Raw genomic sequence first — 25,952 nt, 5'->3', positions numbered from 1 at the left:
ACCCTAGGTAAACCTATTACTGCATCCAAAAAAGCTTGGATTTATTGCAGGAAGAGGCTTTTTATTTGATTTCTTTGGCTGTGACTAAAGTGACAATACATGGGGGAGCACAAACAAGGTTTGATAATGAAATCAGTAATGCCTCAGTGAATACGCTGTTGAATAAAATAGACTTCTCTAATATCATAAGCAGTTCACCGTGTAAACTCAGTGAAGTAGAACCTGCTACCTACACACAGTGCAAGCAATCTGTGTGCTATACCCATATGCAGTAACATGAAGCCAATTCATTCACTGGGAACTAGAGACATCACTAAACCATAAGAGACGGTTAAAAATGAAAAATAAGTAATCCACATATTGGGCTCTAAAGACAATCATTTTAACACACACGTAAATACATACCCACACAAACACGCACTTTACATTTCCTGACACAGTACTTTTCTTATTTTATCTTTTTATTTTGAAAATAAAATGTTTGCTTTCCACAAATGGCACACATCTGACTGTGTCTGAGACACCCGCAGCAAGCGGTGGGAAGACTGGAAGAGTTCAATGCAATTTTGTAAACTTCACAATACCCCTAGAGCAGTGGTTCTCAAACTCGGTCCTCAGGACCCCACACAGTGCATGTTTTGCAGGTCACCCAGCAGGTGCACAGGTGTATTAATTACTCACTGACACATTTTAAAAGGTCTGCAGGTGGAGCTAATTATTTCACTTGTGATTCTGTGAGGTGACCTGCAAAACATGCACCGTGTGGGGTCCTGAGGACCGAGTTTGAGAACCTGTGCCCTAGAGACTTTTCACAATTCCAGCAGGATCTTCATACTAAAACCATAACAGTTTCTGAAAGGGAATGGATTAATCACTGTTTCTCCTTTCTCTTTCTCCTTTCTCTGCAAGTATACTGTCTTTCTGGAAAACCAGGGGAACAGTCTCTCCTTTGTAAATCTCTCTGTTGTCGGGAAGGAAACAATGAGCATTCTGCAGGTCACTCACAAGAAATATGTTAACAATCATTCTGCATATCTTCAACAGAGAGTGGTTTAATCTTCTGATCTTTTCGCTCCATAGATCTCTGCAAGTGTCCTGAAATGGGGACCCCATTCCCATATGTCTTCCCCCACAGGTTCTTCTTCTCCAAAACCTCCAGAGCTGCTGGTTAAAGAGCTGAGCGACCCAGCTGAGGAACCCCCACCTTCAAATCCATACACCTGGATGGAGTCATAAGGTGGTGCCAAAGGGTCTCCTTCTGCCTCTCTTAGCCTCAGTGCCAGGAACCGTTGCACATCCACAGGAGCGGGTTGAGGGGAGCGTGGGGCATGTTGATGAGGAACTCGGGGAAGAACATCCATTCTAGGTGGGTGGAAGAAACCTCCAGTGAGTCCTGTCTGTGGGGGCTGCAAGGCTGACATGTCAAAAGCCTGAGTATCCTGTTCTCCCCCACCTTCGTCATCATATGTAATGATATTCTCTCTGATATCCTCATCCTCACACAGTGATAAAGGTGTTGGCTTGTGTCTACGCTGCAAATAAAACAGGGACACCAGGGCTGATGGGGAGGGCAATGAGGGGGACAAGAAAATGAGTGAGCACACAAGAGACATATATACAAATAAAGGTTAAAATAAACAAAATGTGTGGTGTCAGAGAGAAAAAGTAGAGTGGTATGAAATAATGAGAAAACAAGATGAAGTTGTAATATTAGCAATACATAGGCAATAATAAGAATTTACTCACCGGTAATTCTATTTCTCGTAGTCCGTAGTGGATGCTGGGACTCCGTAAGGACCATGGGGAATAGCGGCTCCGCAGGAGACTGGGCACAACTATAAAGAAAGCTTTAGACTACTGGTGTGCACTGGCTCCTCCCACTATGACCCTCCTCCAGACCTCAGTTAGGATACTGTGCCCGGAAGAGCTGACACAAGAAGGAAGGATTTTGAATCCCGGGTAAGACTCATACCAGCCACACCAATCACACCGTATAACTCGTGATACAATACCCAGTTAACAGTATGATAACAACAGAGCCTCTCAACAGATGGCTCAACAATAACCCTTTAGTTAGGCAATAACTATATACAAGTATTGCAGACAATCCGCACTTGGGATGGGCGCCCAGCATCCACTACGGACTACGTTAAATAGAATTACCGGTAAGTAAATTCTTATTTTCTCTAACGTCCTAAGTGGATGCTGGGACTCCGTAAGGACCATGGGGATTATACCAAAGCTCCCAAACGGGCGGGAGAGTGCGGATGACTCTGCAGCACCGAATGGGCAAACTCTAGGTCCTCCTCAGCCAGGGTGTCAAACTTGTAGAATTTAGCAAACGTGTTTGACCCCGACCAAGTAGCTGCTCGGCAAAGTTGTAGAGCCGAGACCCCTCGGGCAGCCGCCCAAGAAGAGCCCACCTTCCTCGTGGAATGGGCTTTCACTGATTTAGGATGCGGCAGTCCAGCCGTAGAATGTGCAAGCTGAATCGTACTACAGATCCAGCGAGCAATAGTCTGCTTTGAAGCAGGTGCACCCAACTTGTTGGGCGCATACAGGATAAACAGCGAGTCAGTCTTTCTGACTCCCGCCGTCCTGGAAACATAAATTTTCAGGGCCCTGACTACGTCCACCAACTTGGAAGCCTCCAAGTCATTTGTAGCCGCAGGCACCACAATAGGTTGGTTCAGATGAAAGGCTGATACCACCTTAGGGAGAAATTGGGACGAGTCCTCAATTCTGCCCTATCCATATGGAAAATCAGATAAGGGCTTTTACATGACAAAGCCGCCAATTCTGATACACGTCTGGCCGAAGCCAAGGCCAACAACATGACCACTTTCCACGTGAGATATTTCAAATCCACGGTTTTTAGTGGCTCAAACCAATGTGACTTTAGGAAATCCAACACCACGTTGAGATCCCAAGGTGCCACTGGAGGCACAAAAGGGGGCTGAATATGCAGCACTCCCTTAACAAAAGTCTGAACTTCAGGTAGTGAAGCCAGTTCTCTCTGGAAGAAAATCGATAGGGCCGAAATCTGGACCTTAAAAGAACCCAATTTTAGGCCCATAGTCACCCCTGACTGCAGGAAGTGCAGAAATCGACCTAGCTGAAATTCCTCCGTTGGGGCCTTCCTGGCCTCACACCACGCAACATATTTTCGCCAAATGCGGTGATAATGGTTTGCGGTAACTTCTTTCCTAGCTTTAATCAGCGTAGGAATGACTTCCTCCGGAATGCCCTTTTCCTTCAGGATCCGGTGTTCAACCGCCATGCCGTCAAACGCAGCCGCGGTAAGTCTTGGAACAGACAGGGCTCCTGCTGTAGCAGGTCCTGTCTGAGCGGCAGAGGCCATGGGTCCTCTGAGATCATTTCTTGAAGTTCCGGGTACCAAGCTCTTCTTGGCCAATCCGGAACAATGAGTATAGTTCTTACTCCCCTTATTATCCTCAGTACTTTGGTATGAGAGGAAGAGGAGGGAACACATAAACCGACCGGTACACCCACGGTGTCACTAGAGCGTCCACAGCTATCGCCTGAGGGTCTCTCGACCTGGCGCAATATCTTTCTAGCTTTTTGTTTAGGCGGGACGCCATCATGTCCACCTGTGGCCTTTCCCAACGGTTTACAATCATTTGGAAGACTTCTGGATGAAGTCCCCACTCTCCCGGGTGGAGGTCGTGCCTGCTGAGGAAGTCTGCTTCCCAGTTGTCCACTCCCGGAATGAACACTGCTGACAGTGCTAACACGTGATTTTCCGCCCATCGGAGAATCCTTGTGGCTTCTGCCATCGCCGTCCTGCTTCTCGTGCCGCCCTGTCGGTTTACATGGGCGACCGCCGTGATGTTGTCTGACTGGATCAGTACCGGCTGGTTTTGAAGCAGGGGTTTTGCCTGACTTAGGGCATTGTAAATGGCCCTCAGTTCCAGAATATTTATGTGCAGGGAAGTCTCCTGACTTGACCATAGTCCTTGGAAGTTTCTTCCCTGTGTGACTGCCCCCCAGCCTCGAAGGCTGGCATCCGTGGTCACCAGGACCCAGTCCTGTATGCCGAATCTGCGGCCCTCTTGAAGATGAGCACTCTGCAGCCACCACAGCAGAGACACCCTGGTCCTTGGAGACAGGGTTATCAGCCGATGCATCTGAAGATGCGATCCGGACCACTTGTCCAATAGGTCCCACTGAAAAGTTCTTGCATGGAACCTGCCGAATGGAATTGCTTCGTAGGAAGCTATCATCTTTCCCAGGATCCGCGTGCAGTGATGCACCGACACCTGTTTTGGTTTTAGGAGGCCTCTGACTAGAGATGACAGCTCCTTGGCCTTCTCCTCCGGGAGAAACACTTTTTTCTGTTCTGTGTCCATAACCATCCCCAGGAACAGTAGACGTGTCGTAGGGATCAGCTGTGACTTTGGAATATTTAGAACCCAGCCGTGCTGTTGTAGCACCTCCCGAGATAGTGCTACCCCGACCAACAACTGCTCCCTGGACCTCGCCTTTATCAGGAGATCGTCCAAGTACGGGATAATTAAAACTCCCTTCTTTCGAAGGAGTATCATCATTTCGGCCATTACCTTGGTAAAGACCCTCGGAGCCGTGGATAGACCGAACGGCAACGTCTGGAATTGGTAATGACAATCCTGTACCACAAATCTGAGATACTCCTGGTGAGGATGGTAAATGGGGACATGCAGGTAAGCATCCTTGATGTCCAGTGATACCATGTAATCCCCCTCGTCCAGGCTTGCAATAATCGCCCTGAGCGATTCCATCTTGAACTTGAATTTTTTTATATATGTGTTCAAGGATTTCAAATTTAAAATGGGTCTCACCGAACCGTCCGGTTTCGGTACCACAAACATTGTGGAATAGTAACCCCGTCCTTGTTGAAGTAGGGGCACCTTTACTATCACCTGTTGTGAATACAGCTTGTGAATTGCCTGTAACACTGCCTCCCTGCCTGAGGGAGTGGTTGGTAAGGCAGATTTGAGGAAACGGCGAGGGGGAGACGTCTCGAATTCCAGCTTGTACCCCTGAGATACTATTTGAAAGATCCAGGGATCCACCCGTGAGCGAGCCCACTGAATGCTGAAATATTTGAGACGGGCCCCCACCATACCTGACTCCGCCTGTGGAGCCCCAGCGTCATGCTGTGGACTTAGATGAAGCGGGGGAGGACTTTTGCTCCTGAGAACTGGCTGTATGCTGCAGCTTTTCCCCCCTACCTCTGCCTCTGGGCAGAAAGGACGCGCCCTTAACCCGCTTGCCCCTATTGGGCCGAAAGGACTGTACCTGATAATACGGTGCTTTCTTTGGCTGTGAGGGAACATGGGGTAAAAATGTAGACTTCCCAGCTGTTGCTGTGGAAACGAGGTCCGAGAGACCATCCCCGAACAACTCCTCACCCTTATAAGGCAGAACTTCCATGTGCCTTTTGGAATCTGCATCTCCTGTCCACTGCCGAGTCCATAACCCTCTCCTGGCAGAAATGGACATTGCACTAATTTTGGATGCCAGCCGGCAAATATCCCTCTGTGCATCCCTCATGTATAAAAGTGCGTCTTTAATATGCTCTACGGTTAGCAATATAGTGTCCCTGTCTAGGGTATCAATATTTTCCGACAGGGAATCTGACCACGCAGCTGCAGCAATGCACATCCATGCTGACGCAATAGCTGGTCTCAGTATAACACCTGTGTGTGTATATATAGACTTCAGGATAGCCTCCTGCTTTCTATCAGCAGATTCCTTCAGGGCGGCCGTATCCGGAGACGGTAGTGCCACCTTCTTTGACAAGCGTGTGAGCGCTTTATCCACCCTAGGGGATGTTTCCCAGCGTGACCTATCCTCTGGCGGGAAAGGGTACGCCATTAGTAACCTCTTAGAAATTACCAGTTTCTTATCAGGAGAAGCCCACGCTTCTTCACACACGTCATTTAACTCCTCAGATGGAGGAAAAGCTACTGGTAGTTTTTTCTCTCCAAACATAATACCCTTTTTTGTGGTACCGGGGGTAACATCAGAAATGTGCAACACATTTTTCATTGCCTCAATCATGTAACGTGTGGCCCTATTGGAAGTTACATTAGTCTCATCGTCGTCGACACTGGAGTCAGTATCCGTGTCGACATCTGTGTCTGCCATCTGAGGTAGCGGGCGTTTTAGAGCCCCTGATGGCTTTTGAGACGCCTGGGCAGGCACAGGCTGAGAAGCCGGCTGTCCCATAGAAGGTATGTCGTCAAACCTTTTATGCAAGGAGTCGACACTGTCGCGTAATTCCTTCCACAGAACCATCCACTCAGGTGTCGACCCCGCAGGGGGTGACATCACATTTACAGGCATTTGCTCCGCCTCCACATAAGCCCCCTCATCAAACATGTCGACACAGCCGTACCGACACACCGCATACACACAGGGAATGCTCTGACAGAGGACAGGACCCCACAAAGCCCTTTGGGGAGACAGAGAGAGAGTATGCCAGCACACACCAGAGCGCTATATAATGCAGGGACTAACTGAATTATATCCCCTTATAGCTGCTATATATATATATATATATATATATATATATATATATATATACTGCGCCTAAATTTAGTGCCCCCCCTCTCTTTTTTACCCTTCTGTAGTTGTAGACTGCAGGGGAGAGCCAGGGAGCTTCCTTCCAGAGGAGCTGTGAGGGAAAAATGGCGCCAGTGTGCTAAGGGAGTTAGCCCCGCCCCTTTTTCGGCGGACTTCTCCCGCGTTTTTGAAACTCTGGCAGGGGTATTAATTTACACCTATATAGCCTCTGGGACTATATATGGTGTATATTTGCCAGCCAAGGTGTGTAATATTGCCCTCAGGGCGCCCCCCCCCCCAGCGCCCTGCACCCATCAGTGACTGGAGTGTGAGGTGTACATGAGGAGCAATGGCGCACAGCTGCAGTGCTGTGCGCTACCTTGGTGAAGACCGAAGTCTTCTGCCGCCGATTTTCCGGACCTCTTCATGCTTCTGGCTCTGTAAGGGGGACGGCGGCGCGGCTCCGGGAACGAACATCAAGGTCGGGTCCTGCGGTCGATCCCTCTGGAGCTAATGGTGTCCAGTAGCCTAAGAAGCCCAAACTACCACCTGTTAGGTAGGTTCGCTTCTTCTCCCCTTAGTCCCTCGCTGTAGTGAGTCTGTTGCCAGCAGATCTCACTGTAAAATAAAAAAATCTAAATATACTTTCTTTCTAGGAGCTCAGGAGAGCTCCTAGTGTGCATCCAGCTCAGCCGGGCACAAGAATCTAACTGAGGTCTGGAGGAGGGTCATAGTGGGAGGAGCCAGTGCACACCAGTAGTCTAAAGCTTTCTTTATAGTTGTGCCCAGTCTCCTGCGGAGCCGCTATTCCCCATGGTCCTTACGGAGTCCCAGCATCCACTTAGGACGTTAGAGAAAGTAACTGTATACTGCTGAATACCCTACAATAGCACATAATAGAAAACTTTTTCTCAATAAAGCATGCATTGACTAAGTTCTTTATGGAATGGAAACTATGATACATCTGTCTGAAAGTGTGGGCATGCATATTCTCACAGAAGCCTTTAGAAATGCTATTGTAACACTTCAAATTGAAATAGATAAGTAAACAAGACAATGGGGGTAATTCCAAGTTGATCGCAGCAGGACATTTTTTAACAATTGGGCAAAACCATGTGCACTGTAGGGGGGGGGGGGCAGATATAACATTTGCAGAGAGAGTTAGATTTGGGTGGGTTATTTTGTTTCTGTGCAGGGTAAATACTGGCTGCTTTATTATTACACTGCAATTTAGATTGCAGATTGAACTCACCACACCCAAATCTCTCTCTCTCTGCACATGTTATATCTGCCCCCCTGCAGTGCACATGGTTTTGCCCAACTGCTAAAAAATTTCCTGCTGCGATCAACTTGGAATTACCCCCAATGTCGTGTGACATTATGTCCATTTTAAGATGGTCATTTAATATTAATCAAAATAAGGAGACACTAGAGTCAGAATCAGCTAGTTAAAAGGTCTAATATCAATAGGCAGGCATCAATATCAGTAAATTACTGTTGGCAAGAACGATAACAGTTGGATAATTACCCAGAAGGCTAAATGCACAGGCCAATATGGCCAGCAAAGCAGGGGTGCTGAGTCCGGCAGCTGACCCTGAGGTCATATGACAGGTCAGGACCGCCCCACCTGCCTCACAGTGACACAAAGAGACTGTTAGGGTGTCTGTACTGCTAAGAGGAGGATCTCCACTGTCCTTAATCTCTATAGGCACTAAGAAGATGTCCCTCTGAGACCTCCAGAAGCTGCTGTGCTTCACCAGAAGAGATGCGCTTCCATCTAATATGGAGACATAAGACATAACAAGAATTCTATGGAAAAGGAGAGATAGATAGTGTAAAGAGGGAAATAAACTGGAGAATAGACAGATCTTTAAGAGATGTGATTGCTAGTTACCACACCTTTGTTGTCTTGAAGGGTGAAGTTTCCATCTGATGCCACACCCGGACTTTGAATATAGAAAAGACCGTTCTCAATGTCTGCATCTTTCACTCTGACTGTCTGGATGATCTTTAGAAACAGAAACAGAACATAACTCAGGTATAGAGGGGTATTCAATTGTTTGAAAAGTCAGTTGGGTGTCTGTTTTTCCTAACTAATAGACAGGGGGAAAAAACAGACACCCAACTGACTTTTCAAACAATTGAATCCCCCCATAATGAGTGAGAGTTTCTTGTTGATAATTAACACAGGAAAAAAAAAAACATTTGTGGACAAACATACATCCAGCTTAGAAAATGTTATACTAAGAATAAAAAGGAAATAGGTTTTATAAGTGCCAGAATTACACTGGCTTTCATGTGTCTGTGCAGAAATAGTTTGTCAAAGATTTTCTCCATTTCTCATGACTGCATCTATAACTGTTCCCAATAAACCTCTGGCATTGTTAGGGAACAATACTGTTGGACCCATACCATAGGAACCTGCTTAACTGTGGACCTGAATCCGATTTGTACAGTATTGCACAATCACAGGGAAGTGGCTGGGCAATACTGTACAACTAAAATGCAAATGTAGCAGGAGGCGTCTGTAGGAAATAGATGCCTTATGCATGCATCTGCGATCCGAGTGATTTGTACAAAGACACAGCATCTTATCACCAATGCGATGGTCGCAGTCCTCTGCCAGTCTGCGTACAAAACAGGGCCATACCCCCCACCCACCGTTTTATAGAACAGTCTAGGTCGCCAACTCCGCACCACCATCCCAAAACAGCAGTGTGTCAATCATGTTGCGGCTAAGGGTGGCGATCACGCAGGACCGTTCTGCATATGCGCAGAACAGGTCCTGCACATGCGTAGTTCCCCAAACATCGTATTTGTACGAAGACCATTGGGTTTGGATACAAATCCGAATCAGGCCCTTTGTTTGGTCACTTCAACTCCGAGTACTATAGAGGATATAAAAGCAACAGATAAAGTAGATGGTGATATGCATGCTGTTTGTATAAAGAATACATAATCAGAAGGACAATATACAGTATGCTCTTTGTATGTTCATGTTTATTATTTTCATAAAGTACAGTATATTGTCAAAATTGTGTAAATGTAAAAAATAGAAGTATTCTCAAAATTACATTTATTTATTTATTTGTTGTTCTTGAGTCTATTCTATCTATGTAGGTAGCTAATCATTTGTACAGGCACCTTGTTCCGTCAACTGCTGCTTGTTTGTGCAGCACAGTAGAATGAGAGGCAAAGGAAGTATTTACTATAGATACAGGGAAGTTATTCTAACCACTGAATAACTAACTCAACACTGCTTATTGTTCTTTTGTATTTTGTTTTTGTTTCTTACATCTTTTCTGTAGATGTCTAATACTGGAAACAGTATATAAGACGTAAGCTTACTCCAGAACGTCCGCATTGTTTGTAGATCATGCAGATGATTAGTTTGCAATATCATCCAAATGAAAGCCTGGATTACAATAATATAACGAGTGGTGGATTTCCCACTAGGCACGTGCCTAGGGCGCCACTTGCTGGGAGCAGCACACAGGCTGTGTAGTTCCTGATACTGCTGCTGAACTGCCCACAGAGATCCACAACTGAGAACTTATCTATGAGGCATCTGTTAAGTCTGTGACGAAGATTTACCATACTAATATATATTCATACATACAGAACTAGATTCCTTCATTAATTTGTGATGCTGAATTTTTTTTATTTACAATTTAACCTAAAGGTGTTTAGCCCATCTAATTAACTGCCATTTTCACTAGCAGGTTTGTTGCCTGTAGATTTTAGGGCATTTTCCAACATGCTTAATAAAGATTGGATTGTCAAATACAATATAATATAACATCCAGTACGGTATAATGCAATTTAAGGATTCAGAGCACAGTACAGGGGACATCCTGACTCCTAAATCCTCCCCTGTTTAGTTTTGTAGTTTTTATGGCAATGTACTGTAAACTGTGTTTTAAATTAATTTGTGTGCATAACCGTGCAGAGATTTTAAGATCATTCCTGTATTTAAACGTGTATACAGTATATTTGGGTTGTGCCTTTTTGGCCATTTTTTATGTTTTGCAAGTAATTAAAATTATTATTTCTAAACATTTATCATAATTCTGTGTTTGGTTTATCCAACTGGGAGATTCTCACAATGCCACAAGGGTGAATATAAGGGACCCTTTGTCACACACAAAGAAAATGAAGAGATATTTTTAAAGTCAGTTGGTTTTCCATTTTGAATGTTCTGAGTTTGGAAAGTCTTGAAACAGAATCGGCAAATAGGAATAAAAAGTTCCCATCAAATTGAAGACTAAACCAAATGGCATGCTTATGTCACAGTTAAACAAATTTGTATGAAAATATGGTAAATATATTGGACAGCTTTCCTTAATGTTCTTACAACTGGTTAAACACACCTCTCCAGGTTGTGCGTTGTCACAAACATGTGGTTTGTATGCCTCAGCCAGGATTGGAGGATTGTCATTCACATCTAACACCTGGATCACAACTTCAACTTGTGACACCTGGGAGGGGCTGTCTGAAACAAAAACACAACACAGAGACACAACAAAAAGAAAAAAAACACAACACCAAAACAAAACAGACGACACAAAAGTATAAAAACAACGTGATACAGAAATACACAATACAAAACAAACAACACAAATAAATAAATTAGTGAGCTTCAGCATTAAAATACAAGACTCTTAGAATGCCCCCTGAAGATTGCCACGCATTTTGCTATTTGGTTGGAAAATGGTTTTATAACTCTTTTGAATGCCCTCCCACGCACAATAAGGATCACCTCTAGTCTCCAAACCTTCAAACTTTCTCTCAAAACTCACCTCTTCAGGCAAGTTTATCAAATTCCGGACCCACCCACATAACCTTCTATGCCTCCCTATCTAATTACATCCCCTTTGTACAGTCCACACATAACCTCACATATTTTGTCTTTCTTCACTTTCACGACCACCTGACTCTTGGCCAACCTTGCTGGGTGACCATATAATACAGCCCATTAAGAACCTTTGCAATCTGGTGGAATATTATGCAATAGGTAACATCTATCCTTGTGTATTAATTTCCTTATAGATTGTACCTCTATGTCTCTGGGTTTACTCCATTTTGTTCTATTACTGTTGCTCCAATTGTAAAGTGCAATGGAATATGCTGCGTTATATGAGAAACTGTTAATAAATAATAAGATTTTACTCACCGGTAAATCTATTTCTCGTAGTCCGTAGTGGATGCTGGGAACTCCGTAAGGACCATGGGGAATAGCGGGCTCCGAAGGAGGCTGGGCACTCTAGAAAGATTTATGACTACCTGGTGTGCACTGGCTCCTCCCACTATGACCCTCCTCCAAGCCTCAGTTAGGACACTGTGCCCGGACGAGCTGACATAATAAGGAAGGATTTTGAATCCCGGGTAAGACTCATACCAGCCACACCAATCACACCGTACAACTCGTGATACTATATCCAGTTTGACAGTATGAAAACAACTGAGCCTCTCAACAGATGGCTCAACAATAACCCTTTAGTTAGCAATAACTATTTACAAGTATTGCAGACAATCCGCACTTGGGATGGGCGCCCAGCATCCACTACGGACTACGAGAAATAGATTTACCGGTGAGTAAAATCTTATTTTCTCTGACGTCCTAGTGGATGCTGGGAACTCCGTAAGGACCATGGGGATTATACCAAAGCTCCCAAACGGGCGGGAGAGTGCGGATGACTCTGCAGCACCGAATGAGAGAACTCAAGGTCCTCCTCAGCCAGGGTATCAAATTTGTAGAATTTTACAAACGTGTTTGCCCCTGACCAAGTAACAGCTCGGCAAAGTTATAAAGCCGAGACCCCTCGGGCAGCCGCCCAAGATGAGCCCACCTTCCCTGTGGAATGGGCTTTCACTGATTTAGGATGCGGCAGTCCAGCCGCAGAATGCGCCTGCTGAATCGTGTCACAGATCCAGCGAGCGATAGTCTGCTTAGAAGCAGGAGCACCCAGCCTGTTGGGTGCATACAGGATAAATAGCGAGTCAATTTTCCTGACTCTAGCCGTCCTGGAAACATAATTTTTCAAGGCCCTGACTACGTCCAGTAACTTGGAATCCTCCAAGTCCCTAGCAGCCGCAGGCACCACAATAGGTTGGTTCAAGTGAAAAACTGATACCACCTTAAGGAGAAAATGGGGACGAGTCCTCAATTCTGCCCTATCCATATGGAAAATCAGATAAGGACTTTTATATAACAAAGCCGCCAATTCTGATACACGCCTGGCCGAAACCAAGGCCAATAACATGACCACTTTCAACGTGAGATATTTTAGATCCACGGTTTTTAGTGGTTCAAACCAATGTGATTTTAAGAAACTCAACACCACGTTGAGATCCCAAGGTGCCACTGGAGGCACAACTGGGGGCTGAATATGCAGCACTCCTTTTACAATGTTTGAACTTCAGGTACTGAAGCTAATTTTTTCTGGAAGAAAATCGACAGAGCCGAGATCTGTATCTTAATGGAGCCTAATTTTAGGCCCATAGACACTCCTGCTTGTAGGAAATGCAGAAATCGACCTAGTTGAAATTCCTCTGTTGGGGCCTTTTTTGGCCTCACACCAAGCAACATATTTCCGCCATATGCGGTGATAATGTTTTGCAGTAACATCTTTCCTGGCTTGAATCAGCGTAGGAATGACTTCCTCCGGAATGCCCTTTTCCTTTAGGATCCGGCGTTCAACCGCCATGCCATCAAAACGTAGCCGCGGTAAGTCTTGGAACAGACAGGGCCCCTGCTGCAGCAGGTCCTGTCTGAGCGGCAGAGGCCATGGGTCCTCTGATATATAGTTTCTTGAAGTTCTGGGTACCAGGCTCTTCTTGGCCAATCCGGAACCACGAGTATCGTTCTTACTCCTCGCCTTCTTATTATTCTCAGTACCTTTGGTATGAGAGGCAGAGGGTGGAACACATAAACCGACTGGTACACCCACGGTGTTACCAGAGCGTCCACAGCTATCGCCTGAAGGTCCCTTGACCTGGCGCAATATTTTTATAGCTTTTTGTTGAGGCGGGACGCCTTCATGTCCACCTGTGGCCTTTCCCAATGGTGTACAATCTTTGGAAGACTTCTGGATGAAGTCCCCACACTCTCGGGTGGAAGTCGTGTCTGCTGAGAAGATCTGCTTCCCAGTTGTCCACTCCGGGAATGAACACTGCTAACACATGATTTTCCGCCCATCGGAGAATCCTTGTGGCTTCTGCCATCGCCATCCTGCTTCTTGTGCCGCCCTGTTGGTTTACATGGGCGACTGCCGTGATGTTGCCTGATTGGATCAGGACCGGCTGGTTTTGAAGCAGAGGCCTTGCCTGACTCAGGGCATTGTAAATGGCCCTCTGTTCCAGAATATTTATGTAGGGAAGTCACCTGACTTGACCAAAGTCCCTGGAAGGTTCTTCCCTGTGTGACTGCCCCCCAGCCTCAAAGGCTGGCATCCATGGTCACTAGGACCTAGTCCTGTATGTCGAACCTGCGGCCCTCTTGAAGATGGGCACTCTACAGCCACTACAGTAGAGATACCCTGGTCCTTGGAGACAGGGTTATCAGCCTAATGCATCTGAAGATGCGACCCGGACCACTTGTCTAACAGGTCCCCCTGAAAAGTTCTTGCATGGAACCTGCCGAATGGGATTGCTTCGTAGGAAGCTATCATTTTTCCCAGGACTCACGTGCAATGATGCACCGATAACTGTTTTGGCTTCAGGAGGTCTCTGACTAGAGATGACAGCTCCTTGGCTTTCTCCTCCTGGAGAAACACTTATTTCTGCTCTGTGTCCAGAACCATCCCCAGGAACAGTAGACGTGTCGTAGGAACCAGCTGTGACTCTGGACTGTTTAGAATCCAACCGTGCTGTTGTAGCACTTTCCAAAATAGTGCTACCCCGACTAGCAACTGCTCCTTGGACCTCGCCCTTATAAGGAGATTGTCCAAGTACGGGATAATTAAAAACTCCCCTTTTCGAAGGAGTATCATCATTCCGGCCATTACCATGGTAACACCCTCGGTGCCATGTACAGTCCAAACGGCAGAGTCTGGACTTGGTAATGGTAATCCTGTACCACAATCTGAGGTACTCCTGGCGAGGATAGTAAATAGGGACATGCAGGTAAGCATCCTTGATGTCCCGGGATACCATGTAATCCCCCTCGTCCAGGCTTGCAATAACCGCCCTGAGCGATTCCATCTTGAACTTGAATTTTTTATGTATGTGTTCAAGGATTTTAAATATAAAAAAGGGTCACACCGAACCATGCGGTTTCGGTACCCCAAACCGTGTGGAATAGTAACCCCGTTCTTGTTGGAGTAGGGGCACCTTAAGTATTACCTGCTGGGAATACAGCTTATTAATTGCCTCTAGCACAGCCTCCCTGCCTGAGGGAGTTGTCGGCAAGGCATATTTGAGGAAACGGCGGGGGGAAGACATATCGAATTCCAGCTTGTACCCCTGAAATACTACTTGAATGAAACAGGGATCCACCTGTGAGCGAGCCCACTGATCGCTGAAATTTTTGAGACGGCCCCCCACCGTACCTGGCTACACCTGTGGAGCCCCCGCGTCATGCTGTGGACTCAGAGGAAGCGAGAGAAGAATTATGATTCTGGGAACAGGCTGACTGGTGCAGCTTTTTCCCTCTTCCCTTGTCTCTGTACAGAAAGGAACTAAGGAAGCGCCTTTGACCCGCTTGCTTTTCTGAAGCCGAAAGGACTGTACCTGATAATACAGTGCTTTCTTAGTCTGTGAGGAAAATTGAGGTAAAAATATTTCTTCCCAGCTGTTGCTGCGGATACGAGGTCCCAGAGACCATCCCCAAATAATTCCTCACCCTTATAAGGCAGAATCTCTATGCGCCTTTTAAGGTCAGCATCACCTGTCCAGTGACAGGTCTCTAATACCCTCCTGACAGAATGGACATCACATTCATTTTGGATGCCAGCCGGCAAAATATCCCTCTGTGCATCCCTCATATATAAGACGACGTCTTTAATATGTTCTCATGTTAGCAAACTAGTATGTTTGACAGGGTCACCGACCACGCTGCAGCAGCACGCTCTGCAGGTTTCAGTCTAGTACCTGAGTGTGTAAATACAGACTTCAGGATAGCCTCCTGCTTTTTATCAACAGGTACCTTCAAAGTGGCCGTTCCTAAAACGGCAGTGCCAAACCTATTTTGACAACCGTGTGAGCGCCTTATCCACCCTAGGGGATATCTCCCAGCATAACTTATCCTCTGGCGGGAAAAGGTACGCCATCAGTAACTTTTTAGAAATTACCAGTTTCTTATCAGGGGGAACCCACGCTTTTCACACACTTCATTCATTCATCTGATGGGGGAACAAAACACTGCCTGCTTTTTCTCCCCAAACATAAAAACCCATTTTTAGAGGTTAATGTCAGAAATGTGTAACACATTTTTTATTGCCGGGATCAAGTCACGGATGTTCCTAGTGGATTGTGTATATGTCTCAACCTTGTCGACACTGGAGTCAGACTCCGTGTCGACATCTGTGTCTGCCATCTGAATGAGCGGGCGTTTTTGAGCCCCTGATGGCCTTTGAGACGCCTGGGCAGGCACGGGCTGAGAAGCCGGCTGTCCCACAGCTGTTACGTCATCCACCCTTTTATGTAAGGAGTTGACACTGTCGGTTAATACCTTTCTCTGACGTCCTAGTGGATGCTGGGGACTCCGTCAGGACCATGGGGAATAGCGGCTCCGCAGGAGACAGGGCACAAAAGTAAAAGCTTTAGGATCAGGTGGTGTGCACTGGCTCCTCCCCCTATGACCCCCCTCCAAGCCTCAGTTAGATTTTTGTGCCCGGCCGAGAAGGGTGCAATCTAGGTGGCTCTCCTAAAGAGCTGCTTAGAGTAAAAGTTTTGTTAAGTTTTTTATTTTCAGTGAGTCCTGCTGGCAACAGGCTCACTGCATCGAGGGACTTAGGGGAGAGAAGTGAACTCACCTGCGTGCAGGATGGATTGGCTTCTTAGGCTACTGGACACCATTAGCTCCAGAGGGAGTCGGAACACAGGTCTCACCCTGGGGTTCGTCCCGGAGCCGCGCCGCCGACCCCCTTGCAGATGCCGAAAAGTGAAGAGGTCCAGAAACCGGCGGCAGAAGACTTTTCAGTCTTCATAAGGTAGCGCACAGCACTGCAGCTGTGCGCCATTGTTGTCAGCACACTTCATAGCAGCGGTCACTGAGGGTGCAGGGCGCTGGGGGGGGGCGCCCTGGGCAGCAATGATAGTACCTTATTCTGGCTAAAAATACATCACATATAGCCCCTGGGGGCTATATGGATGTATTTAACCCCTGCCAGGTCTCAGAAAAACGGGAGAAGAAGCCCGCCGAAAAGGGGGCGGGGCCTATTCTCCTCAGCACACAGCGCCATTTTCCCTCACAGAAATGCTGGTGGGAAGGCTCCCAGGCTCTCCCCTGCACTGCACTACAGAAACAGGGTTAAAACAGAGAGGGGGGGCACTTATTTGGCGATATGACTATATATATTAAAATGCTATAAGGGAAAAACACTTATATAAAGGTTGTCCCTGTATAATTATAGCGTTTTTGGTGTGTGCTGGCAAACTCTCCCTCTGTCTCCCCAAAGGGCTAGTGGGGTCCTGTCCTCTATCAGAGCATTCCCTGTGTGTGTGCTGTGTGTCGGTACGTGTGTGTCGACATGTATGAGGACGATGTTGGTGAGGAGGCGGAGCAATTGCCTGTAATGGTGATGTCACTCTCTAGGGAGTCGACACCGGAATGGATGGCTTATTTAAGGAATTACGTGATAATGTCAACACGCTGCAAGGTCGGTTGACGACATGAGACGGCCGGCAAACCAATTAGTACCTGTCCAGGCGTCTCAAACACCGTCAGGGGCGTTAAAACGTCCTTTTACCTCAGTCGGTCGACACAGACACAGACACGGACACTGACTCCAGTGTCGACGGTGAAGAAACAAACGTATTTTCCTTTAGGGCCACACGTTACTTGTTAAGGGCAATGAAGGAGGTGTTACATATTTCTGATACTACAAGTACCACAAAAAAGGGTATTATGTGGAGTGTGAAAAAACTACCTGTAGTTTTTCCTGAATCAGATAAATTAAATGAAGTGTGTGATGATGCGTGGGTTTCCCCCGATAGAAAATTATTGGCGGTATACCCTTTCCCGCCAGAAGGAAACACACCTTAGGGTGGATAAGGCGCTCACACGCTTATCAAAACAAGTGGCGGTACCGTCTCCAGATAGGGCCGCCCTCAAGGAGCCAGCTGATAGGAGGCTGGAAAATATCCTAAAAAGTATATACACACATACTGGTGTTATACTGCGACCAGCGATCGCCTCAGCCTGGATGTGCAGCGCTGGGGTGGCTTGGTCGGATTCCCTGACTGAAAATATTGATACCCTTGACAGGGACAGTATTTTATTGACCATAGAGCATTTAAAGGATGCATTTCTATATATGCGAGATGCACAGAGGGATATTTGCACTCTGGCATCAAGAGTAAGTGCGATGTCCATATCTGCCAGAAGTTGTTTATGGACACGACAGTGGTCAGGTGATGCAGATTCCAAACGGCACATGGAAGTATTGCCGTATAAAGGAGAAAAAGACAACGTCTTTTCAGCCTCAGTCCTTTCGTCCCCATAAGGGCAAGCGGGCAAAAGGCCAGTCATATCTGCCATGGGATAGAGGAAAGGGAAGAAGACTGCAGCAGGCAGCCCATTCCCAGAAACAGAAGCCCTCCACCGCTTCTGCCAAGTCCTCAGCATGACGCTGGGGCCGTACAAGCGGACTCAGGTGCGGTGGGGGGGGGTCGTCTCAAGAGTTTCAGCACGCAGTGGGCTCACTCGCAAGTGGACCCCTGGATCCTACAAGTAGTATCCCAGGGGTACAGATTGGAAATTCGAGACGTCTCCCCCTCGCAGGTTCCTGAAGTCTGCTTTACCAACGTCTCCCTCCGACAGGGAGGCAGTAGTGGAAACAATTCACAAGCTGTATTCCCAGCAGGTGATAATCAAAGTACCCCTCCTACAACAAGGAAAGGGGTATTATTCCACACTATATTGTGGTACTGAAGCCAGACGGCTCGGTGAGACCTATTCTAAATCTGAAATAGTTGAACACTTACATACAAAGGTTCAAATCAAGATGGAGTCACTCAGAGCAGTGATAGCGAACCAGGAAGAAGGGGACTATATGGTGTCCCGGGACATCAGGGATGCTTACCTCCATGTCCCAATTTGCCCTTCTCACCAAGGGTACCTCAGGTTCGTGGTACAGAACTGTCACTATCAGTTTCAGACGCTGCCGGTTGGATTGTCCACGGCACCCCGGGTCCTTACCAAGGTAATGGCCGAAATGATGATTCTTCTTCAAAGAAAATGGACGATCTCCTGATAGGGGCAAGGTCCAGAGAACAGTTGGAGGTCGGAGTAGCACTATCTCAAGTAGTTCTACGACAGCACGGGTGGATTCTAAATATTCCAAAACTGCAGCTGTTTCCGACGACACGTCTGCTGTTCCTAGGGATGATTCTGGACACAGTCCAGAAAAAGGTGTTTCTCCCGGAGAAGAAAGCCAGGGAGTTATCCGAGCTAGTCAGGAACCTCCTAAAACCAGGAAAAGTGTCAGTGCATCATTGCACAAGGGTCCTGGGAAAAATGGTGGCTTCTTACGAAGCGATTCCATTCGGTAGATTTCACGCAAGAACTGTTCAGTGGGATCTGCTGGAAAAATGGTCCGGATCGCATCTTCAGATGCATCAGCGGATAACCCTGTCTCCAAGGACAAGGGTGTTTCTTCTGCGGTGGCTGCAGAGTGCTCATCTACTAAAGGGCCGCAGACTCGACATTCAGGACTGGGTCCTGGTGACCACGGATGCCAGCCTGAGAGGCTGGGGAACAGTCACACAGGGAAAAAATTTCCAGGGAGTGTGATCAAGTCTGGAGACTTCTCTCCACATAAATATACTGGAGCTAAGGGCAATTTACAATGTTCTAAGCTTAGCAAGACCTCTGCTTCAAGGTCAGCCGGTATTGATCCAGTGGGACAACATCACGGCAGTCGCCCACGTAAACAGACAGGGCGGCACAAGAAGCAGGAGGGCAATGGCAGAAACTGCAAGGATTCTTCGCTGGGCGAAAAATCATGTGATAGCACTGTCAGCAGTGTTCATTCCGGGAGTGGACAACTGGGAAGCAGACTTCCTCAGCAGGCACGACCTCCACCCGGGAGAGTGGGGACTTCATCGGGAAGTATTCCACATGATTGTGAACCGTTGGGAAAGACCAAAGGTGGACATGATGGCGTCCCGCCTGAACAAAAAACTGGACAGGTATTGCGCCAGGTCAAGAGACCCTCAAGCAATATCTGTGGACGTTCTGGTAACACTGTGGGTGTACCAGTCGGTGTATGTGTTCCCTCCTCTGCTTCTCATAACCAAGGTACTGAGAATTATAAGACGTAGAGGAGTAAGAACTATACTCGTGGCTCCGGATTGGCCAAGAAGGACGTGGCACCCGGAACTTCAAGAAATGCTCACAGAGGACTCATGGCCTCTGCCGCTAAGAAGGGACTTGCTTCAGCAAGTACCAGGTCTGTTCCAAGACTTACCGCGGCTGCGTTTGACGGCATGGCGGTGGAACGCCAGATCCTAAGGGAAAAAGGCATTCCGGAAGAGGTCATTCCTACCCTGGTCAAAGCCAGGAAGGAGGTGACCGCAAAACATTATCACCACATGTGGCGAAAATATGTTGCGTGGTGTGAGGCCAGGAAGGCCCCACGAAGAAATTTCAACTCGGTCGATTCCTGCATTTCCTGCAAACAGGAGTGTCTATGGGCCTCAAATTGGGGTCCATTAAGGTTCAAATTTCGGCCCTGTAAATTTTCTTCCAGAAAGAATTGGCTTCAGTTCCTGAAGTCCAGAAGTTTGTCAAGGGAGTATTGCATATACAACCCCCTTTTTGTGCCTCCAGTGGCACTGTGGGATCTCAACGTAGTTCTGGGATTCCTCAAATCACATTTTAAACCGCTCAAATCTGTGGATTTGAAATATCTCACATGGAAAGTGACCATGCTGTTGGCCCTGGCCTCGGCCAGGCGAGTGTCAGAATTGGCGGCTTTGTCTCACAAAAGCCATATCTGATTGTCCATTCGGACAGGGCAGAACTGCGGACTCGTCCCCAGTTTCTTCCTAAGGTGGTGTCAGCGTTTCACCTGAACCAGCTTATTGTGGTACCTGCGGCTACTAGGGACTTGGAGGACTCCAAGTTGCTAGATGTTGTCAGGGCCCTGAAAATATAGGTTTCCAGGACGGCTGGAGTCAGGAAAACTGACTCGCTGTTATCCTGTATGCACCCAACAAACTGGGTGCTCTTGCTTCTAAGCAGACGATTGCTCGTTGGATTTGTAGCACATTTCAACTTGCACATTCTGTGGCAGGCCTGCCACAGCCTAAATCTGTCAAGGCCCATTCCACAAGGAAGGTGGGCTCATCCTGGGCGGCTGCCCGAGGGGTCTCGGCATTACAACTCTGCCGAGCAGCTACGTGGTCGGGGGAGAACACGTTTGTAAAATTCTACAAATTTGATACCCTGGCTAAAGAGGACCTGGAGTTCTCTCATTCGGTGCTGCAGAGTCATCCGCACTCTCCCGCCCGTTTGGGAGCTTTGGTATAATCCCCATGGTCCTGACGGAGTCCCCAGCATCCACTAGGACGTCAGAGAAAATAAGATTTTACTTACCGATAAATCTATTTCTCGTAGTCCGTAGTGGATGCTGGGCGCCCATCCCAAGTGCGGATTGTCTGCAATACTTGTACATAGTTATTGTTACAAAAATCGGGTTATTATTGTTGTGAGCCATCTTTTCAGAGGCTCCGCTGTTATCATGCTGTTAACTGGGTTCAGATCACAGGTTGTACAGTGTGATTGGTGTGACTGGTAGGAGTCTTACCCGGGATTCAAAATCCTTCCTTATTGTGTACGCTCGTCCGGGCACAGTATCCTAACTGAGGCTTGGAGGGGGGTCATAGGGGGAGGAGCCAGTGCACACCACCTGATCCTAAAGCTTTTACTTTTGTGCCCTGTCTCCTGCGGAGCCGCTATTCCCCATGGTCCTGACGGAGTCCCCAGCATCCACTACGGACTACGAGAAATAGAATTATCGGTAAGTAAATTCTTATTTTTACCTAACCATCCACTCTGGTGTCGGCCCCACAGGGGGCGACATCACATTTATCAGCATCTGCTCCGTCACTATATAAGCCTCCTCCTCAAACATGTCGACACAGCTGTACCGACACACCGCACACACACAGGGAATGCTCTGACTGAGGACAGGACCCACAAAGCCCTTTGGGGAGACAGAGAGAGAGTATGCCAGCACACACCAGAGCGCCATATAATGTGGGGATTAACACTATAACTGAGTGAATTTTCCCCCATAGCTGCTTGTATATACAATATTGCGCCAAAATTTAGTGCCCCCCCTCTCTTTTTAACCCTTTGAGCCTGAAAACTACAGGGGAGAGCCTGGGGAGCTTTCTTCCAGTTGCACTGTGAAGAGAAAATGGCGCCAGTGTGTCTGAGGGAGATAGCTCCGCCACTTTTCCGCGGCCTATTCTCCCGCTTTTTTCTGGATTCTGGCAGGGGTATTTACCACATATATAGCCTCTGGGGCTATATATTGTGGTATTTTTGCCAGCCAAGGTGTTTTTATTGCTGCTCAGGGCGCCCCCCCCAAGCGCCCTGCACCCTCAGTGACCGGAGTGTGAAGTGTGCATGAGGAGCAATGGCGCACAGCTGCAGTGCTGTGCGCTACCTTGGTGAAGACTGATGTCTTCTGCCGCCGATTTTCCGGACCTCTTCTTGCTTCTGGCTTTGTAAGGGTGACGGCGGCGCGGCTCCGGGACCGAACACCAAGGACTGGGCCTGCGGTTGATCCCTCTGGAGCTAATGGTGTCCAGTAGCCTAAGAAGCCCAATCCGGCTGCAAGCAGGCGAGTTCGCTTCTTCTCCCCTTAGTCCCTCGCTGCAGTGAGCCTGTTGCCAGCAGGTCTCACTGAAAATAAAAAACCTAATTCTATACTTTCTTTCTAGAGGCTCAGGAGAGCCCCTAGTGTGCATCCAACCTCGGCCGGGCACAAGATCTAACTGAGGCTTGGAGGAGGGTCATAGTGGGAGGAGCCAGTGCACACCAGGTAGTCATAAATCTTTCTAGAGTGCCCAGCCTCCTTCGGAGCCCGCTATTCCCCATGGTCCTTACGGAGTTCCCAGCATCCACTAGGACGTCAGAGAAAAATAAATAACTATAACATCCAGTCAGTCTCATCAAAATACCATCAGGGTTACTTAATAAATGTGTTTATAAATATGGTTAGCCAATAATTCCATCCCATTGTGCTCTGGTTACCAAATCAGATCATTCTAATTTGCCCCAGTGTGTGCATTACCTTGCTCAATGACTGAACTGTAGTATGCGTTGCCACTTGCCACTATTACATTTTACTCCCACACTATAGTTCCCATATCCATACAGAGTAAGTGATCTCCCTATCACACACTGATGATCCATCTCACCGGTCTCACTAGCTGATACAGTAATACTGTGCTCTTTCTTGCTCTCACGGTCCAAGGAAATGCTCGTTCTGAGAATCCCATCCTCTGGGTGTATTGAGAAGAAAGCTTCAGGGTCAGAGAATGGCTCAATAGAGTAACTAGTAGGAAGATAATATATTGTTAAATAGAGATCGGTTAAAACAAAAATGTTATTAAATGTTACCTAGGTTAGTGGTTGATACTGTTCATTTTGTAAACATTAAATCCACATAGAAGGAAAAAAAGACATGCAATAAGTAAATGCATTTTATCATGGTCCAGGAAAATCAACTAAACACTGCTGAGAGGAGGCCTCAAATCATAAACATAACAAAGAAAGGCCCAGATATAAACTTGACGTTTGCCACACAAAAAATTACATAGATCTATACAGCACAATAGGGAACCACCCTTTTACACATTACACAGTCTAGAAATGGCATTGATGTCAAGACAGCTTTATTTAAAACACATTACATAGGCTCAGAGACAATGGCGGACTGACAGTCACTACCCCTGATGGACGACAGACTTGTCAACTTATTTATAGATATAAGATGTTGAATAAATGTAACACTCTGCCATCAGAATCCTCTCACACTATTATCATGCTTCTGGCTTGCAATCACAAGATCTGACACCCTTCTAATAAGTTAAAGAGGTTTCAGATCTCAAACAGATATGGCATTGTTAGCATGAACAAATTATAGGAAATGTTTTGAAGTCTTTCTCTGAGTTTCAAAATCCCAGGGAACAAGTCCCTTCTGATATTCCTAAACTGCTGATTTCACAAAACTGACTTTCATTCAGGTATATTGGGTATATTAATAGCTAACAACTCATTTCCACCCTATGTAAAATACTACTATACTAATACAGAACACTGACATGGCATATAAGGTCTTGATTAATTGCTCATACAGGCTCACATGATTCTTCACAGAATTTAGTAGACTCTGGGGCACCAGCCAATCAGCTCTTAATTGTAAATTTACATATTGGAGCTGATTGGCTGCTGCTGTATGACCTTGCACTTATCACTGCTCTGTCACTTCTCCAGGCTTAATACATCTGCCCCTCTGTATGGACTACAGAAGGCAGGTCTCAGGCCCTCTGCAATGCATATACTGTCACAGAAGACAGTAGTCATCTGCTTCTGTATGCCCCAAATTTCAACACTACTGGTAGAAGTTCACTTTTATGAAACCCAATGGAGCTGGCACGTATAGATCTTTTATCTATAGCTTGCAAAACAGTTTCCCAAAATTGGAAGTCCTGCAGCCTATCATCCTTTGAACATTGGAAAGCTAGGGTTAATAGTGTAAGTCAATTAGATAACAGTGTTTTAAAGCATGTAAATAAGTACTTTGTGTATGGCACTATTTACGGCAGTGCAGTGATGTATTTAAGCCCAATATTCGAATATCAGATAACACTTAGGGGTCTATTTACTAAGCCTTGGATGGAGATAAAGTTGCTGGAGATAAAGTACCAGCCAATCATCTCCTAACTGCCATGCCACAGGCTAGGTTTGAAAAATGACAGTTAGAAGGCGATTGGCTGGTACTTTATCTCCAGCAACTTTATCTCCATCCAAGGCTTAGTAAATAGACCCCTTAGCTACAGTGTTTCCCAACTCCTCAGGGACCTCTAACAGCACATGTTTTACATCTATCCTCTGTATTACAAGTGACATAATTACTAATTAGCACCAAAGCCTGAAGGAGGGAACCGGTCATCATATATAAGGCATGTCAAGTTTTATGTATAAGCCCGCCCCCAGATTCCCATTGACTGGTTTCACAGGAGTCTGGGGGCGGGCTTATTGCAGACAGACAGGCTGAGCACTGTGTGCCTCTGCCCCGTGCGTGCTGCTGATCCCCAGGTCAGGAAGCCAGCACATATATTACATACAACTTGACATGCATGTTTATATGTGCTGGCCGGCTGACCCCTGCAGTCTTTGGTCCAGGGGCAGCAGCTGCCGCTGATTAGCACCACCAGTGAATCTTTAAAAATTTGTCAACTAGTAATGAATACACCTGTGCACCCACTAGGAGATCTGTAAAACTTGAACTGTTAGGGGTCCCTGAGGCCTGGAGTTGGGAAGCACTGACTTACTAAATCATAACGAATTAAAAGAGATCTTGATTTATTACTCAACAAAAATAAAGAAAAATGTAGAGCTGCATTGTTTTGATAACAATATGTATTTTGTTAACAAGATGGCTTGGAACTGCTGGTTATGTAGGTGTTCTGCTTATAGCTTTAGTACACGGCAGCATCCCAATTTTCTTCTAGGCATTGCCTATTCCTCCCAGGGTAACCTATTTAGTGCGCCCAAAATGGCTGCTCACCTGGTACCTTTCATGGGTGGGTTATATAACCTGTGGAATTTATTACCCAAAATGACTGCACAAACCCTGCATTAAGTTCATTATGTTCACAAAGGGGATTATTCAGGTTTGTTAGCAAACAAAAAAAGATAGCAATTGGGAAAAACCATGTTGCATCTCAAGGGCGTAGCTACCATAGGTGCAGAGAGTGCAGCTGCTATGGGGCCCATAGCTGAGAGGGGTCCATCTTCCCTATCAAAGTTACATGTATTGTATACATTTTCAACCATTTGGTGGTACATAGGGGTCCTTATAAACTTTTGCCTTTCGTCCTACAATATATCTAGCATACCTCCCAACGGGTGGTATTCATGTGACCACCGGTCAGCTGACCGACAGTCACATGACCTCCTCCACCATCCCGACGGGTCACTG

General features: G+C 46.6%; 1 protein-coding gene and 1 long non-coding RNA gene across 4 annotated transcripts in view; one reads left to right on the top strand and one right to left on the bottom strand.

Moving 5' to 3' along the window:
- Positions 1–1,167, top strand: part of LOC134891816 (uncharacterized) — an 86,596-nt gene extending 85,429 nt beyond the window's left edge. Inside the window, exon 4 of the long non-coding RNA XR_010171504.1 lies at positions 1,081–1,167. This is a non-coding gene — a long non-coding RNA (uncharacterized LOC134891816). The remainder of the gene's footprint in view (positions 1–1,080) is intronic.
- The window catches only part of CDH24 (cadherin 24), a 145,868-nt gene continuing 120,359 nt past the window's right edge, over positions 444–25,952 (bottom strand). For all 3 annotated transcript variants that reach the window (XM_063913555.1, XM_063913556.1, XM_063913554.1), the window contains 5 exons: positions 23,164–23,300; positions 10,938–11,059; positions 8,467–8,575; positions 8,096–8,344; positions 444–1,558 (listed from right to left, as the gene is read on the bottom strand). In XM_063913555.1, the coding sequence (XP_063769625.1) occupies positions 1,053–1,558; positions 8,096–8,344; positions 8,467–8,575; positions 10,938–11,059; positions 23,164–23,300 (1,123 nt within the window). In that variant the 3' untranslated portion in view covers positions 444–1,052. The remainder of the gene's footprint in view (positions 1,559–8,095; positions 8,345–8,466; positions 8,576–10,937; positions 11,060–23,163; positions 23,301–25,952) is intronic.

The sequence above is a fragment of the Pseudophryne corroboree genome, chromosome 1 (genome assembly GCF_028390025.1).
Source record: "Pseudophryne corroboree isolate aPseCor3 chromosome 1, aPseCor3.hap2, whole genome shotgun sequence".
NCBI classification, from domain to species: Eukaryota; Metazoa; Chordata; class Amphibia; order Anura; family Myobatrachidae; genus Pseudophryne; species Pseudophryne corroboree.
This window is presented reverse-complemented; position numbering and strand designations above follow the sequence as displayed.